The following is a 22747-nucleotide window of genomic DNA, read 5'->3' on the forward strand; positions in this document are numbered from 1 at the left end:
TGGATCATACTCCACGGGGGCCGAGATTTGTGGTGAGGATGTTCACTGCAGAGCAGATGGTCAATGTGAAAGGCGGGATGCTCGCTAGTGGCTGTTCCAGGCTGAAAACAAATTTGTAGTGAAGTCACCCCAGTGGCAGAGCATGTCCTCGGCCTGTGGAAAATCAATGTTTCAATGGTGTTCTGGATGCTTGAGAAAGAAGGACATGAAAAGAAGACCTGACAGCTTCGGGAATAACATATAATTCTGAACCTCTCTTAGGAAACATTTTTATTTAGTTTTTATTTCTGGCTGCACTGGGTCCTCACTGTTTTCCACCAGTTTCCTCTAGTGCGGTGAGCAGGGGCTACTCTCGCTGCGATACGCCAGCTGCTCATCATGGGGGCTTCTCTCTTCCCGAGCATGGGCGCTCGGCAAGCACACTTCAGTCGTTGCCGCTCATGGGCTCTACAGCACAGACTCAGCAGTTCTGACGCATGGCCTTATTTGCTCAGAAGCATGTGAAATCCTCCTGACCAGAGATCAAACCCGCGTCCCACGCTTTTTCAGGCAGATTTCTATCCACTGAGCCACCGGGAAAATCCTGTAAACCATGCTTAACTTGTAGGTAGACACTGGTTCATCATGGCCGCCTCACACATGAGGTTTTCCTAGATACGTGCCGCCCACAAGTGTAGGGCCTCCTCAATATTCAACATTCTCCACCCGACGTGTACATTTTATCAATTGATGAACCCACGTGAATACATGAACATGACCCAGCTTCCATAGCTTCCATTAGGCTCACACTTGGCACCGTAACTTGCGTGGGTTTGAGCAAGTCATCAGCTGCAGCATGGGCTTCCCAGTGGCGCCATGGTAAAGATCCTCCTGCCAGTTCAGGAGACCCTGGTGTGATTTCTGGCTCAGGAAGATCTCCTGGAGAAGAAATGGCAACCCACTCCAGTGTTCTTGCCTGGGAATCCCATGGATAGAGGAGCCTGGCAGGCTCCAGTCCATGGGGTCATGGGAGAGTTGCACCTGACTTAGCAACTAGAACAACCACAAAGTCAGGAAGAGTCCTGCTGCCCAAGTCACACCAGCAGGGCTAGTGAGCACAGAGCAGGTGGTTGTGTGTCTGCATGGCTAGTGAGCGCAGAGCGGGTGGTTGTGTGTCTGCAGGGCTGGCGAGCACAGAGCAGGTGGTTGTGTGTCTGCATGGCTAGTGAGCGCAGAGCGGGTGGTTGTGAGTCTGCAGGGCTAGTGAGCACAGAGCAGGTGGTTGTGTGTCTGCATGGCTAGTGAGCGCAGAGCGGGTGGTTGTGAGTCTGCAGGGCTAGTGAGCACAGAGCAGGTGGTTGTGTGTCTGCATGGCTAGTGAGCGCAGAGCGGGTGGTTGTGAGTCTGCAGGGCTAGTGAGCACAGAGCAGGTGGTTGTGAGTCCGCAGGGCTGGTGAGCACAGAGCGGGTGGTTGTGAGTCTGCAGGGCTAGTGAGCGCAGAGCAGGTGGTTGTGAGTCTGCAGGACTGGTGAGCGCAGAGCAGGTAGTTGTGAGTCTGCAGGGCTGGTGAGCACAGCGCAGGTGGTTGTGAGTCTGCAGGGCTAGTGAGCGCAGAGCAGGTGGTTGTGAGTCTGTAGGGCTAGTGAGCGCAGAGCAGGTGGTTCTGTGCCTGTAAAGTAAAAAAGGATGACATACATCGCTTGTTTATTTACCCATGCTCAAATACAGAAACCCCGTGTGTGCAGTGACCTGATAAACCAGTGTCTCCTACAATTTCAGCATTGTTTAGAGGACTTTTCCGATGGCTCAGTGGATAGGAATCTGCCTGCCAAAGCACGGAACATGGGTTTCATCCCTTATCCTCACTTTTACTGTGAAACTGAAGCTACAATAAAAAATAACCTTTAAGACAACTGAACTACCCTGGCACCAACCCTGCTCATGTTCAAGGAAGATGGAAATTCACCATTGAAACTTCAAATATCAAAAGGTAAAAAGAAGTAAAAGCAATCTAATAAATTAGAATACAAAAGAGGCCATTAGACCCTAATAATTCAGTTCCTACAGTCACAGGGTGTCAGGGACACTGAGTGCAGAGCTAGCGGACTTGACCCTCCTGTCCCTTTTGCTGAAAGAATCTCTGATCAGGGGCCTATGGAGCCGCCCCACCTTCCTTCCCACCAAGAAGACCAGGTCCCCTTATGGGGGCAGAGACAGAGAAGGAGGGAAGACGAGGTTCAGAATCACTGCACCACCCTGGTCTTCCAATTCCACCTGGCCCTGCCCCATGAAGACAATAAGGGGGCACGGGGGGAAAGGAAATGCAGCCTTTTCATGTCCACATGGACCCTCCGGCACAGGCAGGACACACGGACGTTCCTCACCCTCCTACTACTCACAGATGCTCCAGTCCTGCCCAAGGACTGAGAATGTTGTGTCTGGATCTTCTTCTACAGAGAGAAACAGGCCTGGTGTCAACAGACATCTCAACCGGATGAAATCTTGGAGTGGGGTATATAAGAGGATATCTTGGATGAGAGATGTTGGAAATTCAGAGTGGGACATGATTCAGCATAAATGATATGCAGTGTTGAAGGGGTTAGTCGCTAGGTCGTATAGGATCCTTTGCGACCTCATGTCTGTAGCCTGCCAGCATCCTGTGTCCCTGGGATTCCTAAAATGATATGTAAACTCTTGACATATGCTTGAGTTGTCTTAGGAGAAAACCTCCTTGAGGTACTTTTCCTTCGACACTCCCCTCCAAGGCCACCAGAGGGCGGCAGAGCTCCTCCACAGTCTGGAGCCTCCACAGGGCTGCCCACCTCCTTCCCACTAACAGCTCCCACCGCCCAGCAGCCTCTGACCCTCACCAACCGACTCCGTCCACAGTCCTCCCCACTCTCCCAGTTCCCCACACTGGACTCTGTCAGCCGCTCCTCCCAGCCAGGCCCACCTGAAGGCCAGACTCCCCTCAGGTAGCTCTGCCCTCTGAGCCCCCGTCCCTCTCTGCTGAGGGGCTGCTTACCGTTCACGTCTCAGTCAAAAGATCACTTTCTCAGGGGTGCCTTCCATGACACCCAGTCCAGCTGAGATTCCGTGACAGGCTCCGGATGCACCAGACACTTCCGCTTCAGTCCATCCCTCCATCATAATTAGCTCCTTATTTCCAGGATTTTCTCTGCGTGTCTGTCTCCCCGTCACAAGGTCAGGTGTGTGAGTCCGGAGTCCAAGTCTATCCTATTCTCTGGAGAGCAGGACACAACCCAGGGCTGACAGGTCACACATGCTCAATAAATACTCTTTAATAGATAAGGGGATCTGCATAACAGAAGCCAGAACTCACACCCCCCCCACCCAGTGAGACACCGAGGGGTCAGAGAATATTCCTTGTGGACACAGGGGCCCTGGCATCACAGTCTAGGAGACCTGTAAGAGCCCACAGCTGCTCCAGGGCGGGACGGTATTCCTCCTGGAGTCAGGAGTGAAGACAGGGGCCTCTTAACTGTGACGAGTCGGGCCTCTTAACTGTGACGAGTCAGACCTCTGCTCATTCCCAGATAATCACACCCCCTCCCATCTCCTCTCAGGAGAATCTTCTAGTCTCCCTGGAGGGCCTGGGCTGGCAGCTCGAGTCCTTCCCCTGCTCTCAGAGAGCTGAGCTGGCTCAGACTCCCGATCCTCTATCCCAAGGGAGTCACCAAGGGGAGGGCGGAGCCCCAGCTGAACTCAGGAATTGGGGAGCAGCTCCTCATCCCAAGGCCCCTCATCTGTGGGGACACCTGGGTCTGGTCCCTGGAGACAGCCCCTCCCCCTAAGGCGTCCTGGGAAAGGAGGGGAACCTCCGGAACAGAGGAACCAGCTTCTGCAGTTGCTCCATTTCAGAGGGACTGGGGTCCCATGGGGGTCTCTCCTCCCCTGACAGCGTCTCCAGGTGGAGCTGCCCCAGGTCCTGGCACTGTGGGGAGGCTGAGAGCAGACCACTGATGGGGACACAGAGAACTAGGGTGCAGGCCCAGTGCCGGGAGGTGGAGAAGGACAGGGCCTTCTGGGGTCCAGCCCACAGGCTGCCACCCTCTCCCCAAAGTCCCAGAGACCCCCCCGCCAGGCCTTCCTTTGAAGCCTCTGGGACTGAGATCTCCTCCTGAGCACACGTCCACCTGGATGGATGGTTCTCCTGCCACTGAACAATGCCCATCGTCTCTCTGGGCTCACCCTGCACTGGGATGAGGTCGGGAAGCCTGGGGACCCACAGTGACCTGAACTCCGGCTGATAGCCTCTAGTCTGGAGGTCAGCCTCCACCTCTGCCCAGGGCGCAGAGCCAGCTCACACCCTTTGGCGTTGGCACCCCTGTGCAGCCCGTTACATTATCCCCAGGTTTGCTCATGACCTCCAGGGGGCAACATTGGGCCAAACAGAAAATTAACAGGAAATTAACAGGTGAACTTTGTTTTGCCTAAGGAAGTGGAGAAGGAGCCTGATTTCCATCCCTCCTTAAACAGTGGTCTCCAACCTTAAGGGCACCAGGGACTGGTTTCAGAGAAGACAATTGCGGAGTGGTGGAGATGATTTGGGGATAATTCAAGTGCGTTACAATTACTGTGCACCTATACCTATTATTATTACATCAGCTTCACCTCAGGTCATTAGGCGTTAGACCCCAGGGGACCCCTCCTCTAACAGACCCTCAGAGCCCCACCTGGGTGCCCAACTACCCTGCCGAACCTTCTAGGGGCCTATGAGCACCCATGCCAGCTCCCATCCCTGCCTGCAACCACCCATGGGAAAGATCACAGTGACCACAGAAAGATCAGCCAGGCTGACAGAGGAGGGCCTGGAATGGCAAGGAGGACCTGGACAGTTCCTGAACCAAGACTCAGGCAACAGACACACAGAGGGAGAGTCTCCCAGAACTTGCCCCGAGGACCAGGGAGCCCAGAGTCAGCCCACCCTCAGCACCAGGTTCCTCTCTTCCCAGGACACACAGGAAAGCTTTCCCTTCTCACCTGCCAACTGCAGCTCCTCCTGACACCCAGTTCTGGGTCTCTGTTCCTGGAGAAGGCAATGGCAACCCACTTCAGTATTCTTGCCTGGAGAATCCTGGGGACAGAGAAGCCTGGTGGACTGTTGCCCATAGGGTCGCACAGAGTCGGACACAACTGAAGAGAATTAGCATGCATGCATGCCTTGGAGAAGGAAATGGCAACCCACTCCAGTACTCTTGCCTGGAGAGTCCCAGGGAGGGAGGATCCTCCTGGGCTGCTGTCTATGGGGTCACACAGAGTCACACACGACTGAAGTGTCTTAGCAGCAGCAACAGTAGCAGTCCCTGAAAACAGACACCAGGCTGGTGACAAGCTAAGGTAGAGATCAGGTCCCCTCTCCAGTCATCACTCACGTGACCCCTTTCTCTCCTCCAGAGTCAGTGTGACCTTCAGGCGGGTCCAATATCTGCAATCTTCTCCGATATTTGAGAACAACAGGAAGACCCTGGGCATCCAGCTGGGTTTCTGTGTCACAGGAACAGTTACCACCAAAATTTGGAAACCCCTGGATCTGTGTGTTGTGCTGAGGACAACACTGGGGTGGGTGGGGAGGCCTAACCGCTGTTCTGGGGTCTCAGCCAGGCTGGGCAAGTGTGTCACCTGGCGGCTGCTGAAACAGCATTTCTAAGGTGTCACCTGGGGGTTCGCAGTCTTCATGAAGCTCCACAGGTGATTCCCGCGCACCGTGGGGAGGACGTCCCTGTGACAAGCGTTCCTGATGCACCCCCCGCCCCCAGGCTCCTCCTCTGAAGGGAAAAGCCAGAGGGGATGAGGGAGGGCTGTCGGGGAGGCTGAGTGTGCATCTGATCCAGACCAGCTGGGACCCCGAACCTGGACACCCAAAGATTGTGCTTTTCCCGACAAGGGTGTGTGTGAGCATGTGTGTGTGTATAGATGTGTGTGTATCTAGGTGTCTGTGTGTAGCTGAGATGTAGGTATGTGTGAGTAGGGGTGTGTGGGGGGGTGTTGTGAGTAGGTGTGTGTAGTGGTATGTGTGTGTGTGTGTGTGTGTGTGTAGGTGGAGAATCACTGCTCTGGAAGGCAGAGGACTCAGCAGAGTTCAGGGAATAGAAATACAGACAGAGGGGGAAGGAGGAGGGGCGCCACTAGGGAGGGAAGGAGGAGAGGGGAGGCAGGGGAGGGGCCTGGGCAGAGACCACGCCCCCGGGCCACGTACCCAGCGAAGTGCTCCTGCCCCCGGAGGAGGCCCAGCACACAGGGGGAAGGACAGCAGAGCTCACACAAGGACGCAGGGCTTGTGAGCGTTTCTGGAGAGGAAGTTCTCACAGAGAGAGGTACACAGCAGACAGCAGGCACCATGGAGCCCCCGTCAGGCCCTGCAAGCAGGCGGCATGTCCCCTGGAGCAGGCTCCTGCTGGCAGGTGAGAGGGGAAGTGTTCAGGGAGGGGGCAGAGACTGGAGAAAAGAGACTGGCTGGTCCCTGGGGGAGACGGGGCTCTGAGAGGGGACAGGGGGATTCTGTTCAGACTGAGGGCAGAGGACAGCGGACAGAGGAGGGAGGGGGCTCAGCCACAGGGGACTCTGCATGAGCTAGAGCTGGTGAGGGGCGGGAAGACTCAACTGCTGTAGGTTTTATGTGTAATTCTTCACTGAGCAGTAACTGTTGAAGACTGATGATGATAATAATTATTTCTATCTGAGTGTCACTACAGAAAAAGACATAACCGGGACAGTAAACACTGTCCTTACCCGGCACCCTTAGAAATTGACAAATAAAACCAGGCTGTGGAATTCCTGGGAACTCTCCTTCCTTCATCCCCAGGTACTAATGTCTGGAGCCTGGTCCAGGCCCTGGGTTTCAAGCAGGATCAGACAAGCCCCTGCCCTCACGGAGCCCGCGCTCTGTGGGGAGGAAGACACACAAGCAGAGAGAACGAGGGTGTGCTGGCAGGTGCTCCAGGCGTCACGCAGGAATCCGAGTGGGAAGGGTCAGCAGTGAGCACACAGGGTCTTTACAGCAGCTGGTCGTTTTGGGGGCATCTCCGAAGAGTCCCTGAGTGTGAGCAGGCGTGTGAGGGTAGCAAGGGAGTGACCCAGGGGACAGCTGGGGAAGCAGAGGAAAAAAGCCCAGAGGGGTTGAAGTGATCGGGGGTCATGCTGCTGACCTTGAACCACTTACACATACATGCGCACACACCCACACTAAGGCTGAGGGATGAAGAGACCAGCTCAGGACCCAGGGCACCATTTTCCCATCCCCACACAGGTCACAATATTAACCGATTTCTCTCTCTTCCCTCCTAGTCTCACTCTTAACTTTCTGGACCCCGCCCACCACTGCCCAGCTGACTATTGAAACGGTGCCCCCCCTCACTGCAGAAGGGTCAGATGTTCTTCTACTTGCCCACAACGTGTCAGAGAGTCCTCTAGGCTATGCCTGGCACAGAGGAGAAAGGGTAGACGACGCCCAGCTAATTGCATCATATAGGGTAGATAATAATGCAACTACCAATGGGTCTGTATACAGAGGATGGGAGACACTTTATCCCAATGGAACCCGGCTGATCCAGAACGTCACCCAGAAAGACACAGGATCCTACACCCTGCTCGTTACAAAGAAGGATTTACAGACAGAAATACAAACTGGACACCTCCATGTATACCGTGAGTGCTTCCTCTCTGACCTCAGGGTGTTTGGCAGGCGAGGGCGGGGGTGAGGGTGGTGGTTGAATTCTGTTCACACAGGACTGACAGCCCTGGAAGTTGCCCCCATCCCCTCTGCATTATGTCCCGTGTCGGGGTTTGAACATTCAGTGCAGGACACACGCTGTGGAGACAAACTCCAAAGGGTCAGAAATGCTTCCAGGAAGCCAGGCCCTGCAGACACTGTGCAGAGAGAAGGACGGGCTGATGGAGGGACTCAGCAGAGGGAGAGCGCTCTCAGTCTAGCCCCCTGGGCCCCTCCCCGTGACCCTGAGGAAGACCCTGCAGGACTCAGGGAAGACCCCGAACTGAGGACCCAGGGATCCTCACAAAGAAGCTCAGCCCCAGGAAGCCCCTCCCAGACCCTGTCCCAGGGATCCTGCCTCCAGTGACACCGGGAAGCCTGTGCCAAATCCCTAGGCTCATATCCACACGGGGCACAGCCTGGTCCTACTCCTGAGACTGGGCATGGAGAGCGCACAGGTACATGGTCCCCAGGAATCAACCAAATGCCCTGGGGGACTTGGAGACGCCAGAGAAATCTCAGCACCCCCAGAGAGGAACAGAGGAAGGAAGACACTCCTGGCAGCTCCTCGACCCCAGGGTGCCACCCAGGGAGCTCTCTCCCGAGGCTGGTTGATAAAAACCAGGATAGATGCCAGGTGGTCTCTGAATCCCACCCAGGTCTCTCCATCACTAAACGCTGCTGCACTGTCGACCCCCGAGGAAGCCTGTGCTTGTCCCAGACATAGAGCAGGTGGCCTCACACTCTGAGCTAAGGTCCCCATGGATTCATCTTGCCATACACAAGCATGCCTTTTCTTTAAAGACTCTGTCTGGCTGAGAGGTGAAGGATGCCAGTTTTGTTAAAGGTGTTTCTAGAGGAGGCTAAGGTATAAAGAAAGGGAAAGTGTTAGTCGCTCAGTCACGTCCCACTCTTTGCTACCCCGTGTGCTATAGCCCAGCAAATTCCACTGTCCTTGGAACTCTCCAGGCAAGAATGCTGACTGGGTAGCAATTCCCATCTCCAGGGGATCTTCCCAACCCAGGAATTGAGCCGAGGGCTCCTGCACTGGCAGGCAGATTCTTTACTGTCTGAGCCACCAGGGAAACTCAGAGCAATGTTCTTTCTGTTATCTGCACAGCGGTGCTACCCACACCCGTCATCACCAGCAACAACTCCAACCCCAGGGAGCACGAGGACACCGTGGTGTTAACATGTGGATATGAGACCCAGAACACCTCCTACATGTGGTGGATCAACAATCAGAGCCTCTCCAAGAGCATGAGGCTAGAACTGTCCAAGGACAAGAGGACTCTCACAGTAGTCGCCGTGACAAGGAATGACACAGGACCCTATGTGTGTGAAGCCCGGAACCCAGTGAGTTTCAGCCGCAGTGACCCATTCACCCTGGATGTCCTCTGTGAGTAACCTCTGTTCCTAGGTGACCTGAGCTGCCCACCCAAATGCACGTTGCCAGAGGCCAATTGACACCCATCCCTCTCAGGTCCGAGTACATGGGCCATCACCCCTGGACACCCAGACTGGACGTGACTTCCTGTCCCAGGCAAGTCCAGGCAGGTCCACCTGAATGAAGCCAGGGAGGGGATGGGCTGCTCTGTGTTGGTGGCTGAGGATCACCAGAATAAGATGGGAGAAACGAATTAATGTCAGACGCACAGTGAGTGAGCATGAAGGATAATGATTGCAAATTTTTCAGACAAGCATGTGAACAGCTCAGAAGGACCCAGGGGCCCCAGTACAGACCAGAAACTTCCCTTCCCTCTGGTTGCGCCAGGTGTGGCTTTCTGCTCTTTGCTCCAAATGGTCCGGAAACCCCACCACTTCCCCCTCAGACTCCTCTGACCACCCAGAGGGGAACCTCAAGCTCTCCTGCCACACAGCCTCTCACCCAGCCACACAGCGCTCCCGGCTTGTCAGTGTGAGGCCCCGGCAATGCGCCCAGGCTCTCTATCCCCAAACACAACATGTACTCTCAGGTCCTGCACTCCCTGTCTGGCCTGGATAGCACCACAGTCAGAAAACCAAGGTTCCCAGGGCTGATAGCACAGAGCTGTCCAGTACTAGAGTGTTGTCCCAGCAACCAGGCAAGGGTCCCCATGGCGTGATCTGGGGGTCAGAGGAGATGTGGGATGGTCTCTTTCCCAAAAGACCCAGGGCCTTCCTCACAGTCGCCTTTACAGAGGTCACTGGGCCCCAAGACTGCGGAGGGAGCAAGGCCCAAGCCCCCGACCCACTCTCAGCAGTCACCCCTCTCTCTCTACACACCCCCGGTGGCACAATCCTCCCTCCAAACCAGCAACGCCACAATCACAGAACACAAGGGCCCCGTGATCCTGACCTGCCTCGCAGATGAGACTGGGGTCTCCATACGCTGGCTCTTCAAAGGCCAGAGTCTCCTCCTCACAGAGAGGATGACACTGTCCTCAGACAACAGCACCCTCTCCATAGACCCTGTCAGCAGAGAGGACGCCGGGGATTATCAGTGTGAGGCCTCCAACAGGGGCAGCTCCAGCAGAAGTGACCCCCTCAGGCTGCGTGTGACCTGTGAGTGACCATCATCGCCTCCTGCCTTAGTCGTTCAGTGGTGTCCGACTCTTTGTGACACCACGGACTTGAGCTCACTAGGCTACTCTGTCCATCGGATTTCCCAGGCAAGAACCCTGGAGCGGGGTGCCATTCGCTACTCCAGGGGATCATCCTGACCCAAGGATGGAACCCGAGTCTACTGCACTGCAGGCGCTCTTCCCGTATAGGCCACCAGGGAAGCCCATTTTAATCTGGATAACCTTCCTTTATTAACTCCACCAACAATTAGCCTATCATCTCATTTCCTCCACTTCAAGCAATTGGAACGTGTGCTGTCTCTCCCCTCCTCACCCCCTGAGTTCTCCTGGCCCTCTGCTGTGAAGCCTCGTTGCCAAGACCTCTGGAAGCAGCGCTAAAATCAGTCCCTGGGACTTCCTGGGCAGCCCAGCGGTGAAGACTCCACCTTCCACTGCCGGGGTTGCCGTGACCTCCTCCTGGGGATCTTCCCCACCCAGGACTGGGTCCCTGTGTCCTATGTCTCCTGATTGGCAGGTGGGATCGTTACCATTAGCGCCTGCTGGGAAGCCCCGATGAATCACAAAGGCTAAGCCTCCTTTTCCTTGTGTTTACCGTGGGGTGCGGTATGTACTCTATAGAGCTGTGTGAATACGCACTACAGTGAAGGTGGGATCACAGCAGACGTGTTCAAGCAGGAAGTGTCCGCATGCTAGCTGGCACTGCTGTGACTGCGGGCTTGCCGGCACACTCGACTCCACGTCCCTCCCCCTGTCTTTCTTAGTTGCGCCGTCATCTCTACAGTGGAAGTGACGCCATTTCTCCCCAGGATGGGCGGTGGTCGTGTGTGGTGAGATGAGGGCCTTGAGGACTGTAATTTGTGCAACATAAACGCCTAGGACTGTGCGTTGTCTGTTGGTCGGTTAGGTCTCTGGTTTGCAGTGCCCTCACGGCCTCTAGTTTCTCACTGAAATTTCCTCTGACTGCCGCATCCATCATTGAAAGCTGGGTGTTGTCGTGCCACTGTTGTGACCGAGCTGTTTCTCCCCTCCATGCTGTCCATTTCGATTCACAAATCTGGTGGTGTTAGGTGCATGATGCTTATAATTGTTCGATTTCCTTGGTGAATGAAACTTTTCTTGATATGTAAGGTCTTACTTTGTCTCTTGTAGGCTTTTTTGGTTTAGAGATTATTGTATCAGACACTCATACAGCCACCACAATTCTCTTTTTATTACTATTTGCATAGAATATCTTTTTCCAACCTTACTTCAACCTTCTATGTCTTTGTATCTAAAGTGAGTCCCTTGAAGAGAGTATAGAGATGGGTCATAATTTTTATCCATTCTGTCAACTTCTGCCTTTAATTTGAAGGTTGAGGCTATCTATGAGTCAGATACTTCTGATAGGAAAGAGCTTCTGCATCTCGCTACTTGGTATTTGTCCTATTAATTCCTCTATTTCTTCCTCTTTGGTAGTTAAGTGATTTCCTTTCTAAGTTGTCATTTTGAGACTATCTTTCCCTTTCCGCATATATTTCAGTTCTTTTCTTAGGGGCTAACTTGAAGATGACAATTAATATCTTAAACATGTATCTATCTAGTTGAAATATCAACTAGATCTATGATGCATAAGACAAACGAGATGCTCCTATACATCTCCATCCCCCCGATTTTATTACAGCTATTGTCATCAATTTCAGCCATCCTTATACAGTGCGTGTCCATTATATAGATTTATAAATATTGTTCCATGAAATATCTCTGAAATGAGAAAGAAAAACAAGCGATTGCAAGAAAGACAAAAATATTGGCTTAAATGAGATAGCTACCTTGGATCACTCTTAGCTCTGTTTTTTTTCTTTAATTTTTTTATTGCAGGGTAATTGCTTTACAGAATTTTGTTGTTTTCTGTCAAACCTCAACATGAATCAGCCATAGGCGTACATTTACCCCTCCCTTTGGAACCTCCCTCCCCACCCCCTATAGGTTGATACACAGCCGCTGTCTGAGTTTCCTGAGCCATACAGCAATTTCCCGTTGGCTATCTATTTTGCATGTGGTAACGCAAGTTTCCATGTTACTCTTTCCACGCGTCTCACCCTCTCCTGCCCTCTCCCCGTGTCCATAAGTCGATTCTCTGTGTCTGTTTCTCCATTGCTGCCCTGTAAGTAAACTCTTCAGGACCATGTTTCTAGATTCCGTATATATGCGTTAGAATACGGTATTTATCTTTCTTTTTCTGACTTACTTCCCTCTGTATAATAGGTTCTAGGTCCATCCACCTCATTAGAACTGACTCAAAGGCGTTCCTTTTTGTGGCTGAGGTTACTCCATTGTGTCTATGTACCACAATTTCTTTATCCATTCATCAGTCGATGGACATCTAGGTTGCTTCCATGTTCCAGCTCTTGTGAATAGTGCTGCAGTGAACAATGGGTTACAGCTGTCTTTTTCAGTTTTGGTTTCCTTGGGGTATGTGCCCAGCAGTGGGATTGCTGGGCCATATGTTGGTTTTATTCCTAGTGTTTTAAGGAGTCTCCATTCTGTCTTCCATAGTGGCTGTATCAATTTACATTCCGACCAGCAGTACAAGAGCATTCCCTTTTCTCACACCGTCTCCAACATTTATTGTTTGTCGACTTTTTGATGATGGCCATTCTGACTGGTGTGAAGTGATATCTCATTGTAGTTTTGATTTGCATTCCTTTAGGACTGAGGCATGTTGAGCTTCTTTTCATGTGTTTGTTAGCCATCTCTATGCAACCTAGACAGCATATTCAAAAGCAGAGATATTACTTTGCCAACAAAGGTCTGTCTAGTCAAGGCTATGGTTTTTCCTGTGGTCATGTATGGATGTGAGAGTTGGACTGTGAAGAAAGCTAAGCGCCTAAGAATTGATGCTTTTGAACTGTGGTGTTGGAGAAGACTCTTGAGAGTCCCTTGGACTTCAAGGAGATCCAGCCAGTCCATTCTGAAGGAGATCAGTCCTGGGTGTTCATTAGAAGGAATGATGCTAAAGCTGAAACTCCAGTACCTGGCCACCTCATGCGAAGAGTTGACTCATTGGAAAAGACTCTGATGCTGGGAGGGATTGGGGGCAGGAGGAGAACGGACAACAGAGGATGAGATGGCTGGATGGCAGCACTGACTCAATGGACGTGAGTCTGAGTGAACTCCAGGAGTTGGTGATGGACCGGGAGGCCTGGCATGCTGCAATTCATGGGGTCGCAAAGAGTCGGACATGACTGAACAACTGAACTGACTGACTGACTGATGTCTTCTTTGGAGAATTGTCTGTTTAGTTCTTTTTCCCACTTTCTGATTGGGGTGGGTTTTTTTTTCTGGTATTGAGTTGTATGAGCTGCTTGTATATTTTGGAACTTAACCCTTTGTCAGTTATTTAATTTGCTATTATTTTTTCCCATTCTGAGAGTTGTATTCTCACCTTGCTTGTAGTTTCCATTGCTGTTCAAAAGCTTTTAAGTTTAATCAGGTCCCACTTGTTTATTTTTGTTTTGATTTCCATGACTCTAGGAGGTGGGTCATAGAGGATCTTGCTTTGGTTTATGTCATCGAGTGTTTTGCCTATGTTTTCCTCTAAGAGTTTTATAGTTTCTGGTCTTATATTAAAGTCTTTAATCCATTTTGAGTATGTCTTTGTGTGTGGTGTTAGGAATTCTTCTAATTTCATTCTTTTACCTGTAGCTGTCCAGTTTTCCCAGCACCATTTATTGAAGAGGCTGTCTTTGCCCCATTCTGTATTCTTGCCTTCTTTGTAAAAGAAATAGTGTACACATAGGTGCCTGGGTTTGTTTGGGGGCTTTCTGTCTTGTTTCATTGGCCTATGTTTCTTTCTATGTATGGTCCTGGCACACAAAAAATTATGTTTTTTTGTGCCACTACCATGCTGTCTTGATGACTATAGCTTTGTAGTATAATCTGAAGTCAGGAAGGTTGATTCCTCCTGCTCCATTCTTCCTTTTCAAAACTGCTTTGGCTATTCGGGGTCTTTTGTGTTTTCATATGAATTATGAAATTCTTTGTTCTAGTTCTGTGGAAAATGTCATTGGTAGTTAGATAGGGATCACATGGAATCTGTAGATTGCATTTGGTAGTATCATCATTTTCACAGTATTGGTTCTTCCTACCCAGGAACATGGAGTATCTCTCCATCTGTTTCTGTCGTCTTTGATTTCTTTCATTAGTGTCTTATACTTTTCTGTGTACAGTTCTTTTGTCTCCTTAGGTAAGTTTATTCCTAGATATTTAATTCTTTTTGTTGTAATGATGAATGGGGTTGATTCCTTAATTTCTCTTTCTGATTTTTCAATGTTAGTTTATAGAAATGCAAGTGGTTTCTGGGAGAAGGCAATGGCACCCCACTCCAGTACTCCTGCCTGGAAAATCCCATGGACGGAGGAACCTGGTAGGCTGCAGTCCATGGGGTCGCTGAGAGTTGGACATGACTCAGTGACTTCTCTTTCACTTTTCACTTTCATGCATTGGAGAAGGAAATGGCAATCCACTCCAGTGTTCTTGCCTGGAGAATCCCAGGGACGGTGGAGCCTGGTGGGCTGCCTTCTATGGGGTCACACAGAGACGGACACAACTGAAGTGACTTAGCAGCAGCAGCAGCAGCAGCAGCAGCAGCAGTGGTTTCTGTGTACTGATTTTTTATTTGCAACTTTGCTAAATTCACTGATTAGTAATTTTCTGATAGTGTCTTTATGGTTTGCTATGTACATTATCCTGTCATCTGCAAACAGTGAGAGCTTTACTTCTTTTACCATCTGTAAAGTCTGTTTTAACCTCTCCTTTTTCATTTCTAATTTTGTTGATTTGATTCTTCTCTCTTTTTTTCTTGATGAGTCTGGCTAAAGGTTTGTCAATTTTGTTTATTTTCTCAAAGAACGACCTTTTAATGTTATTCCTCTTTACTATTGTTTCTTTCATTTCTTTTTCATTTATTTCTGCTTGGATCTTGTTGATTTGTTTCCTTCTACTAACTTTGGGGGCTTTTTGTTCTTCTTTTTCCAGTTGTTTTAGGTGTAAAGTGAGGTAGTCTATTCAATGTTTTTCTTGTTTCTTGAGGTAGGATTGTACTGTTATAAACTTCCCTCTGAGAACTGGTTTTGGATTATAAGAGACTATTATGAAAACTATATGGCAATAAAATGGATAACCTGGAAGAAATGGACAGATTCATAGAAAAGTCCAGTCTTGGACTGAACCAGGAAGACTGGTTCAGTCTTCCTGACCCAACCAGGAAGAAATAGAAATCACAAACAACCCCATTACAAGCACTGAAATTGAAGCTGTGATCAAAAATCTCCCAAAAAAGAAAAGTCCAGGACCAAATGGCTTCACAGGAGAATTCTGTCAAACATTTAGAGAAGAGCTAATGCCTATCCTTCTAAAACGCTTTCAAAAAATAGCAGAGGAAGGAAGACTTCCAATTTCATTCTATGAGGCCACCATTACTCTGATACCAAAACCAGACAAAGACAACACTAAAAAGAACACTATGGGCCAATATCACTGATGGGCAGAGACGCAGAAATCCTCAACAAGATCTTAGCAAACAGAGTTCAGCAACACATCAAGAAGTTCATAAACCATGATCAGGTTGGGTTTATTCCAGTGATGCAAGGATTCTTCAATATATGCTAAGCAATCAATGTGATATATCATATTAACAAATTGAAAGATAAAAACCATGTGATCATCTCAATAGATGCAGAAGAAGCCTTTGACAAAATTCAGCACCCATTTATGATGACAACTCTTCAGAAAATGGACATAGAAGGAACCTACCTCAACACAGAAAAGGCCATATATGAGAAGCCTACAACATTATTCTCAGGGTGAAAATGTGAAAGTATTCCCCCTAAGATCAGAAACAAGACAAGGGTGTCCACTTCCACTATTATTATTCAACATCGATCTGGAAGTCCTAGCTAGAGCAATCACAGAAGAGAAAGAAATAAAAGGAATCCAGATGGGAAAGGAAGTAAAGCTCTCACTGGAATGTATTTTTCCATCCTCTCACTTTGTCTGCCTGTGTCTTTAGGTCTGAAGTCCACGCAGGTGGACTGCGTATATATGGGTCTTGTGTTTGTATCCATTCAGCCAGTTGTCTTTTGGTTAGAGCTGCCAGCGATCAGCTGTTTCACTGTCCCCGTCCGTGTTCTGCGTGGATCTGTATATTCTTCTCTGCTGGTCCGGTCCTCCTCTCCACTCTCAGCTGGTGTTCTGCATGCACTCCTGTCTCTGAAGGTGTGTTCCTGATGCATCTGTGGAGAGAGATGTACTCCACGTCCCCCACCTTGGTCTTCTCCTGACCACTGTTCTTTATACATTCCTGTGGCTTTGAGTTACTGTCCAGTGTTTGAACAGTCATCTTAAAGGATCCCCTTTACGTTTCATATGAGGCACATCTCCAAGCAATAAACTCCCTTGACTATTGTTTATCTAGGAAAGTCTTAATTTGAGCTTCACTGAAGAAGACTTTTTCTGTGCATTGCTTTCCTGGCTGAAATCTTCCATGTAGGACTTAATTCAGTCATCCCAATATCTTCTGGCCCCCTGGTCTCTGATGTGAAATTTGCTTTTCACCTTGTTGAAGATCCATTGTGCGTGATAAGCCACCTCTCTTGCAGCTTTAATCACTTCCTCTTTCCCTCAGTATTTCAGCAATTTGACTAAATTGTGTCACAACATCTGTATCATGAAAGATCCTTTCGTGGAGTTCCTAAACCACCCTTGATAGGTAATCTCTCATCTAGCTTGGAAAGTTTTAAGCCATTAATTTTAACCATTTTTTTTCAGTGCTTTCCTCTCTCTTTCTACTTCAAAAACTGCCACTCTGCACATGTTTGTCCACTTGGTGGAATTCTGCATAATACTTTGCCTGGGGTCACCAGTCCTCATTTTTTTTTCCTTCCTAATCCCCAGCCTGAATAATTTCTTTTGTTTTTTTTTTTTCCTCCACGTTCATGGATTCTTTCTTCTACCTGCTCAAATGTGCTGAGGAATCACCCTTCCAAGTTATTGTTTTCACTTCTTATACTTCAGCTCCAAATTTTCTTCAACTCTGTTTAAATAACTTAACAACGAGGAAGAAAACATCTTTCTTGAGAAGCAGGTTCTCCTTAGACCTGCCCAGTATGGAGACAGCCATTCCCTCACACTGAGGACTCCAGTGCTTTAGACGTGGACCTTGATTATATAGCAGCTGAGTCAATCTCAGACAAGCATGTTACGAATAAAAAACCAGAACAGAAAAGAGGCTAGTTTTGGACCCTGAGAAGGAAGGCTCATCCCATGGAGCTCTCAGATGCGATCAGCCAAGGAACTGGACTTGTCCTCAAGTTTGATGTCCCCTCTTCCCTCTCTAGGGGCTTCACAGGTGGGGCTAGTAGTAAACAACCAAAGAACCTACCTGACAGTGCCTATCCCTGAGACTAAGAGATGCAGGTTTGATCCCTGGGTGGGGAAGATTCCCTGGAGGAGGAAATGGCAACTCACTCCAGTATTCTTACCTGGAGAATTCCATGGACAGAGGCATCAGTCCAAGAGATCTGGAGCCACAGGCAAAGGTCATGCTCTTTGGTAGTCAGTCCCTACCTCTGAGAAAGCCCATGAGCATTCCAGTCCAGGTGCAAACAGATCAGGTGACATGGGGACATGCATCCAATGGTCACTGAATTGATGAGCGGAGTTTACGGCTCCCTGAGAAGGCAATGCTACCCCACACAATCAACAATGTCAGGTTAGAGGATGCAGGATCCCCCCAGTGTAGAGTCTCCCCACCGTCAGAGTCTGCAGATGAGACCTCAACTCCCCAGCTGAGCACTCTAAGTGACCCTCAACACCTCTACACCTTCCCTGGTGATTTCACAGGAAGTGGGTGTGTAATGAATGCCAATGATGAGGGTGTGGTCTCCTTTCAGAGCCTGTGGAACGATGTGTCTAATTATGCAAAACTTAGCTCATGTTGTCGTAGTTTGGTTATTATTTGTGAGAGTTGTTTGACTGTGGGCAGCACACTGGATCTTGTGCCTCAGTTTCCTCATCTTAAACCTGGAGAAGAACAGCTGGATTTTAGGGCTGTTCAGAGGCCGTTCACCAGGGTGTTGAGGAGATTAAAATCCTTCTCTGGCTCCCTCCACAGAGGAAAGTGAACAGGACATGGAACTGGCTACAGTGAGAGAATGGCGAGTTAGAGCAAAACCAGGGTTTCAAATCTGATAAAGAGGAAACCGATGCAATCATGTGCGGTGGGAGAGTCAGGAGGACACCGTGATGACAAAACAGACCACCACACAGGCCTCAGATCATTTTCTTCCTCCTAACCAGGCCGTCTCCCGGAAGACTCCTCTTGGTGTTCCCTCCAGGGAACTCGGACCCCATCTCCCCTCTCTCCTTCTCTTCTGCTTTCAGGGCAAGAAAACAGCCGAGCCCTCGGTGTGGGGGCCATTACTGGCATCGTGATTGGGGTCCTGCTTGTAATGATACTGCTGGCTGGCCTGGGGCGTTTCATCTTCCTTCACAGGTACAATGGCATTCCCAGATGCTGCTCCTGCCCCAGGTTGACGCTAGTCCTAGAGGAAGGACACCCCATCCTCCATTTCCGGCCTGGATCTCCAGGACCTCCCCACTTCCCCATGGATATTCTCTCTCGTTCTCAGTTCCTGCCTCACCTGGTATTGACCTGTGGGGGCTTCCTTAACACCGTCCTCATTTATTTTGTTATTTAGTCGCGAAGTTGTGTCCATCTCTTTTGCCACTCCATGGACTCCTCTGTCCATGGAATTTCCAGGCAGGAATACTGGAGTGGGTTGCCATTTGCTTCCCCAGGGGATCTTCCTGACCCAGGGATCGAACCCATGTCTCCTGCATTGGCAAGCGGATTCTTTATCTCTAAGACACCAGGGAAGCCTCATCTATCAGTTAACACAATTAAGTCCCCTCCATGTCCTAGTTCCCTATATGTAGGCTGGCAGGTAGTAAGTACTCAGAAAAAGATATCTCTTCCTGTATATTTAAATCCAGCTACTCTATGAGGGGCAGTCACGGGGCCAGGGCCTGAGGGGTATCCTAATCAAGGTCACGCTTGGCCAGAGAAAGAAATCTGGACAGGCCAGGTGGGGTCAAATGCCCTCAGCTGGCAGATGCGTTAACGACACCCCTGATGCTTGAGACAGAATATCGTGCCAGGTCAGCGGGTGGTGGGATGTCTTTACACTTCAGGTCCAGGTGATGGAGACAGAGGACAAGGCCGCTGTCACATTTCAGCAGCTCCCGGGTAAGGGCAGGGGGCCACAGCAGCGACACTGTGCTCAGTGAGATCCCAGATCGCTGGCTTCCCTTTCCTCCCCACACACTGGTCCTGCTCTCTCCATAAGCGTGATGCATCCACTCAGACAGAGCTCTGGATGGATGGATGCCTTTCGCAGAGCCCTGGTCCCTTCGGTGGCCACTTTCTTCTGAACCCTATTAGCCTATGGTCCTGCCCCTCCGGACTCAGGGCAGATATGGCTTCTTAAGGACTTTCCTCAGCGTCCTTGCTGGGCCCTCCCCTCTAAGAAGCCTTGGTGGAGAAAGGAGGCATCCAGCCCCTGCTTGGACATGGGGATCCTCCTGTCCCTTGTTCTGACACCAAAGCCTTGACTTCCCTCTACACTCCTCACAAATATGCCTGTTTTTTTTTTTTCTTCCCTAACCCCGGCTGCCTGCACAACAGAGGGAACTGGCCCCCAGCATCCACCTCAGGTGAGTGTCTGTTCAGTCAAGCAGAGCAGGCGCCCCGAGCAGGCCCTGCCCTGTCTGTTCCTGCCTGCCTCCCCCAGGGTCTCTGGCTCTAACTCTGGGGCTTCAGCACAGGGGACCCTGACTGGCTAGTCTGCTTGTCCTGTGGCTTATAATCCTGGGAGGCTCCTTCGCCCTCACTGGGGCCTGAAATTGCCAGTGTCTCTCCCTTGGTGGGGCTCTTTCTCCCATGGTTCTCCAGAAGGTGGACTCTCAGCCTCTCCTGAGAGAATGGGCTAAGCTTCCTCACATGCTCAGTGGTAACTCCTGTCTCCTCCCAGGACATGGTCCCTCTGGCAGCTCTGTCTCCCAGGTGAGTACATCCCTTCCTTGTCTCTTCTCCCCAGGGTCCCCGCTTCACAGGCTAAGGGCAGGGGGACTGTCCAACCCTGACGCACTGTGCAGACCCCTTTCACTTGAGGGTAGTTGAAAGTCGCTCAGTTGTGTCCAGCCTTTGTGACCCCATGGACTGTAGACCTCCAGGCTCCTCTGGCCTTGGATTTCTCCAGGCAAGAATACTGGAATGGGTTCCCATTGCCTTCTCCAAGGGATCTCCATGACCCAGTGATCGCGCCTGGGTCTCCCACATTGCACGCAGACTCTTTGCCTTCTGAGCCACCAGGGAAGCTCATAAGAGTAGTTAGGATATAGCAAGCCACACCAAGCTGGGAGCTGGATGCACTTCAGGGACGTGACCACCCACCACATTATCCAGAGGCTGCCCTGGTCCCCTGACTTGACCTCAGGAGAACCTTGGAGTTGAGCGAGGAAGAGAGTGGGCACTGGATCATCAGCCAGGAGAGCCAGGCTAACAAGGGTGGGAAACAGAGCCCAGACAGGATTGGGGTAGGGCTGCAGGCTTGGAGATGGCTGCTCGGGAGAAATGACTCTCCTTCCCTCTCCTCTGATGCCTGCTTCCTCCATTCCCAGGCCTCCCTACGTGATGCGAGGCCACCAACTCCCATCTACCAGGTGAGTCTGGGGATCCAGGTTCTGGTCCCATAAGCCCAAGGAGCTGAGGAATTCCCCCTACACACCTGGCTGTGTTTGAAGGTCCAAGAAATAGCAGAAAGATGGAAAGCAGATAAAGGGGAGGTGGGTCTGGACCAATAACCTCTGACACAAACAGACCCTGGGTGACCCAGGGCTGGGAAGTCCCTGGGAAGTCATCTGAGAAGGTTACATGAGCTTGGAGGTGTCGGGTTTCTTTTGCAGGAATTACTACGCCCCGACACAGACGTTTACTGTCATATCAGCCACAAAGCAGATGTGGGTCCTTAGTTCCTCCAGACTCGTCTCCTTAACAGACTGTGGGAAAGAGCTTACCTGAGACCCAAGTCCCGAGTGAGGTCAAGAGGAAGAGCTTGAGGCAGAGAACCAGCTCTGAGACCTGAGGCTATTCGGGAACCTGGGCCCAGGCTCAGGGTTGATTTCTGGAGACCCTGACGGGCTGCCCTGATCCCTGGGTGGACCAGAACTTGGGCTGCGATTCCCACAGTTGGGGGAGGTTTCAACAGTCAAGTAACTGGGCCCGTGACCCTCTGCAGACCACTGGAGAGATCTGAATAAAGAGCACTTTCCTTCTGGCTGCAAAATGTACTGCCCCTGGGTCTTGTCCAGCTAGAAATTCACCTGAATCTCTGCTTCGGCCTCTCCATGGTTCCTCAGGGAACGCATTAGCTCTAGTTACCTGACCTCCCCATCTATTCCCTGGGGGAAAGGAAGGGGAAGATTGTGAGAATGGAGGGAGGGGACATGCTAACAGGAAAGGAGGGTCACCAGACCCTTCGCAGCCACGTGGGCATCGGCAGTCCTGACACTGCCCTGGGGTCCCAGGCACCTCCCAGTGCCTGCTCACCTGCGTGGGGTCTCTGGAGCACAGAATATGGGACCATCTGAGACCCACTAGAACTCGAGTCAGGAAGGACGAGTCGTGGGTGAGACAGCTATTATGGGTGAGGCCCCTTTGCAGCCTCTTGGTGTCCTGAGCCCTCTGGCCCTCCTGTCCAGACCCTGCTGGCCCCAGTGGTGCTGCCTCTAATGAATTTTAGTTGTTCAGTTGCTAAGTTACGTCTGAGTATTTGGGACCCCGTGGACTGCAGCACGCCGGGCTTCCCTGTCCTTCACTATCCCCTGGAGTTTGCTTCAACTAATGTCCACTGAGTCAGCGATGGGACAGGAACTTTTGTCTGTCCCCAGATACTGGATCCAGAATGCCTTCTCTCCATGGGTTTCCATTGTTTCCCTAAGGGCCTAGGCCCTGAGGACACCGTTCCCTCTCAGGGGACAGAGGAACAACCAGAGTCAGCAAAGTAAAAGGGACTCAGAAGCCATGCTCTAAGCAAGGTCCTCCCAGGAACTCCCCATGACCTCTGTCCACTTCCTGCTGGATCCCACCCTGCTTTTTGGTGCGGATCGTGATCCTGCTCCTCACACACACACACACACACACACACACACACACACACACACACAAGCTTCAGGGCGGAGGTGCAGGCTCTGCCTAAAACTCCACCTTGGCTACCACGGCAAAGGGCTCACCTGTCCCCTCCTCAAAGTCCCAAGGGCCTTCCCACCTGCAGCCTCCACCACACACCTGGGCTAGCGGTTCTCAGTCTCTCCCTGAGGCCCCTGTCATAGATGCTGTTCTCATATAGGTCCCTGGGGTAGGCGCCACACTCA

The 22747-nt window shown here is 50.9% G+C and overlaps 1 protein-coding gene across 3 annotated transcripts; it reads left to right on the top strand.

Annotated features, from left to right (window-relative positions):
- The first annotated feature begins 5167 nt into the window (after window positions 1-5167).
- LOC138418924 (cell adhesion molecule CEACAM7-like) lies at window positions 5168-21660 on the top strand. Of its 3 annotated transcripts, XM_069550930.1 has the most exons (8): window positions 5168-6405; window positions 7289-7648; window positions 8833-9111; window positions 18698-18809; window positions 20001-20029; window positions 20347-20378; window positions 20996-21037; window positions 21281-21660. In XM_069550930.1, exons 1-8 carry the CDS (start codon window positions 6342-6344, stop codon window positions 21344-21346), a joined length of 984 nt encoding a protein of 327 aa, XP_069407031.1. In that variant the 5' UTR covers window positions 5168-6341; the 3' UTR covers window positions 21347-21660. The 3 variants fall into 3 exon arrangements, with proteins under 3 accessions (XP_069407031.1, XP_069407032.1, XP_070145397.1); XM_069550931.1 differs by lacking the exon at window positions 20001-20029 and having other exon boundaries at window positions 20324-20378; XM_070289296.1 differs by lacking the exon at window positions 18698-18809 and having other exon boundaries at window positions 19986-20029.
- Window positions 21661-22747: the final 1087 nt, after the last annotated feature.

This window comes from Ovis canadensis, chromosome 14 (assembly GCF_042477335.2).
Source record: "Ovis canadensis isolate MfBH-ARS-UI-01 breed Bighorn chromosome 14, ARS-UI_OviCan_v2, whole genome shotgun sequence".
In the NCBI taxonomy this organism is placed as follows: Eukaryota; Metazoa; Chordata; class Mammalia; order Artiodactyla; family Bovidae; genus Ovis; species Ovis canadensis.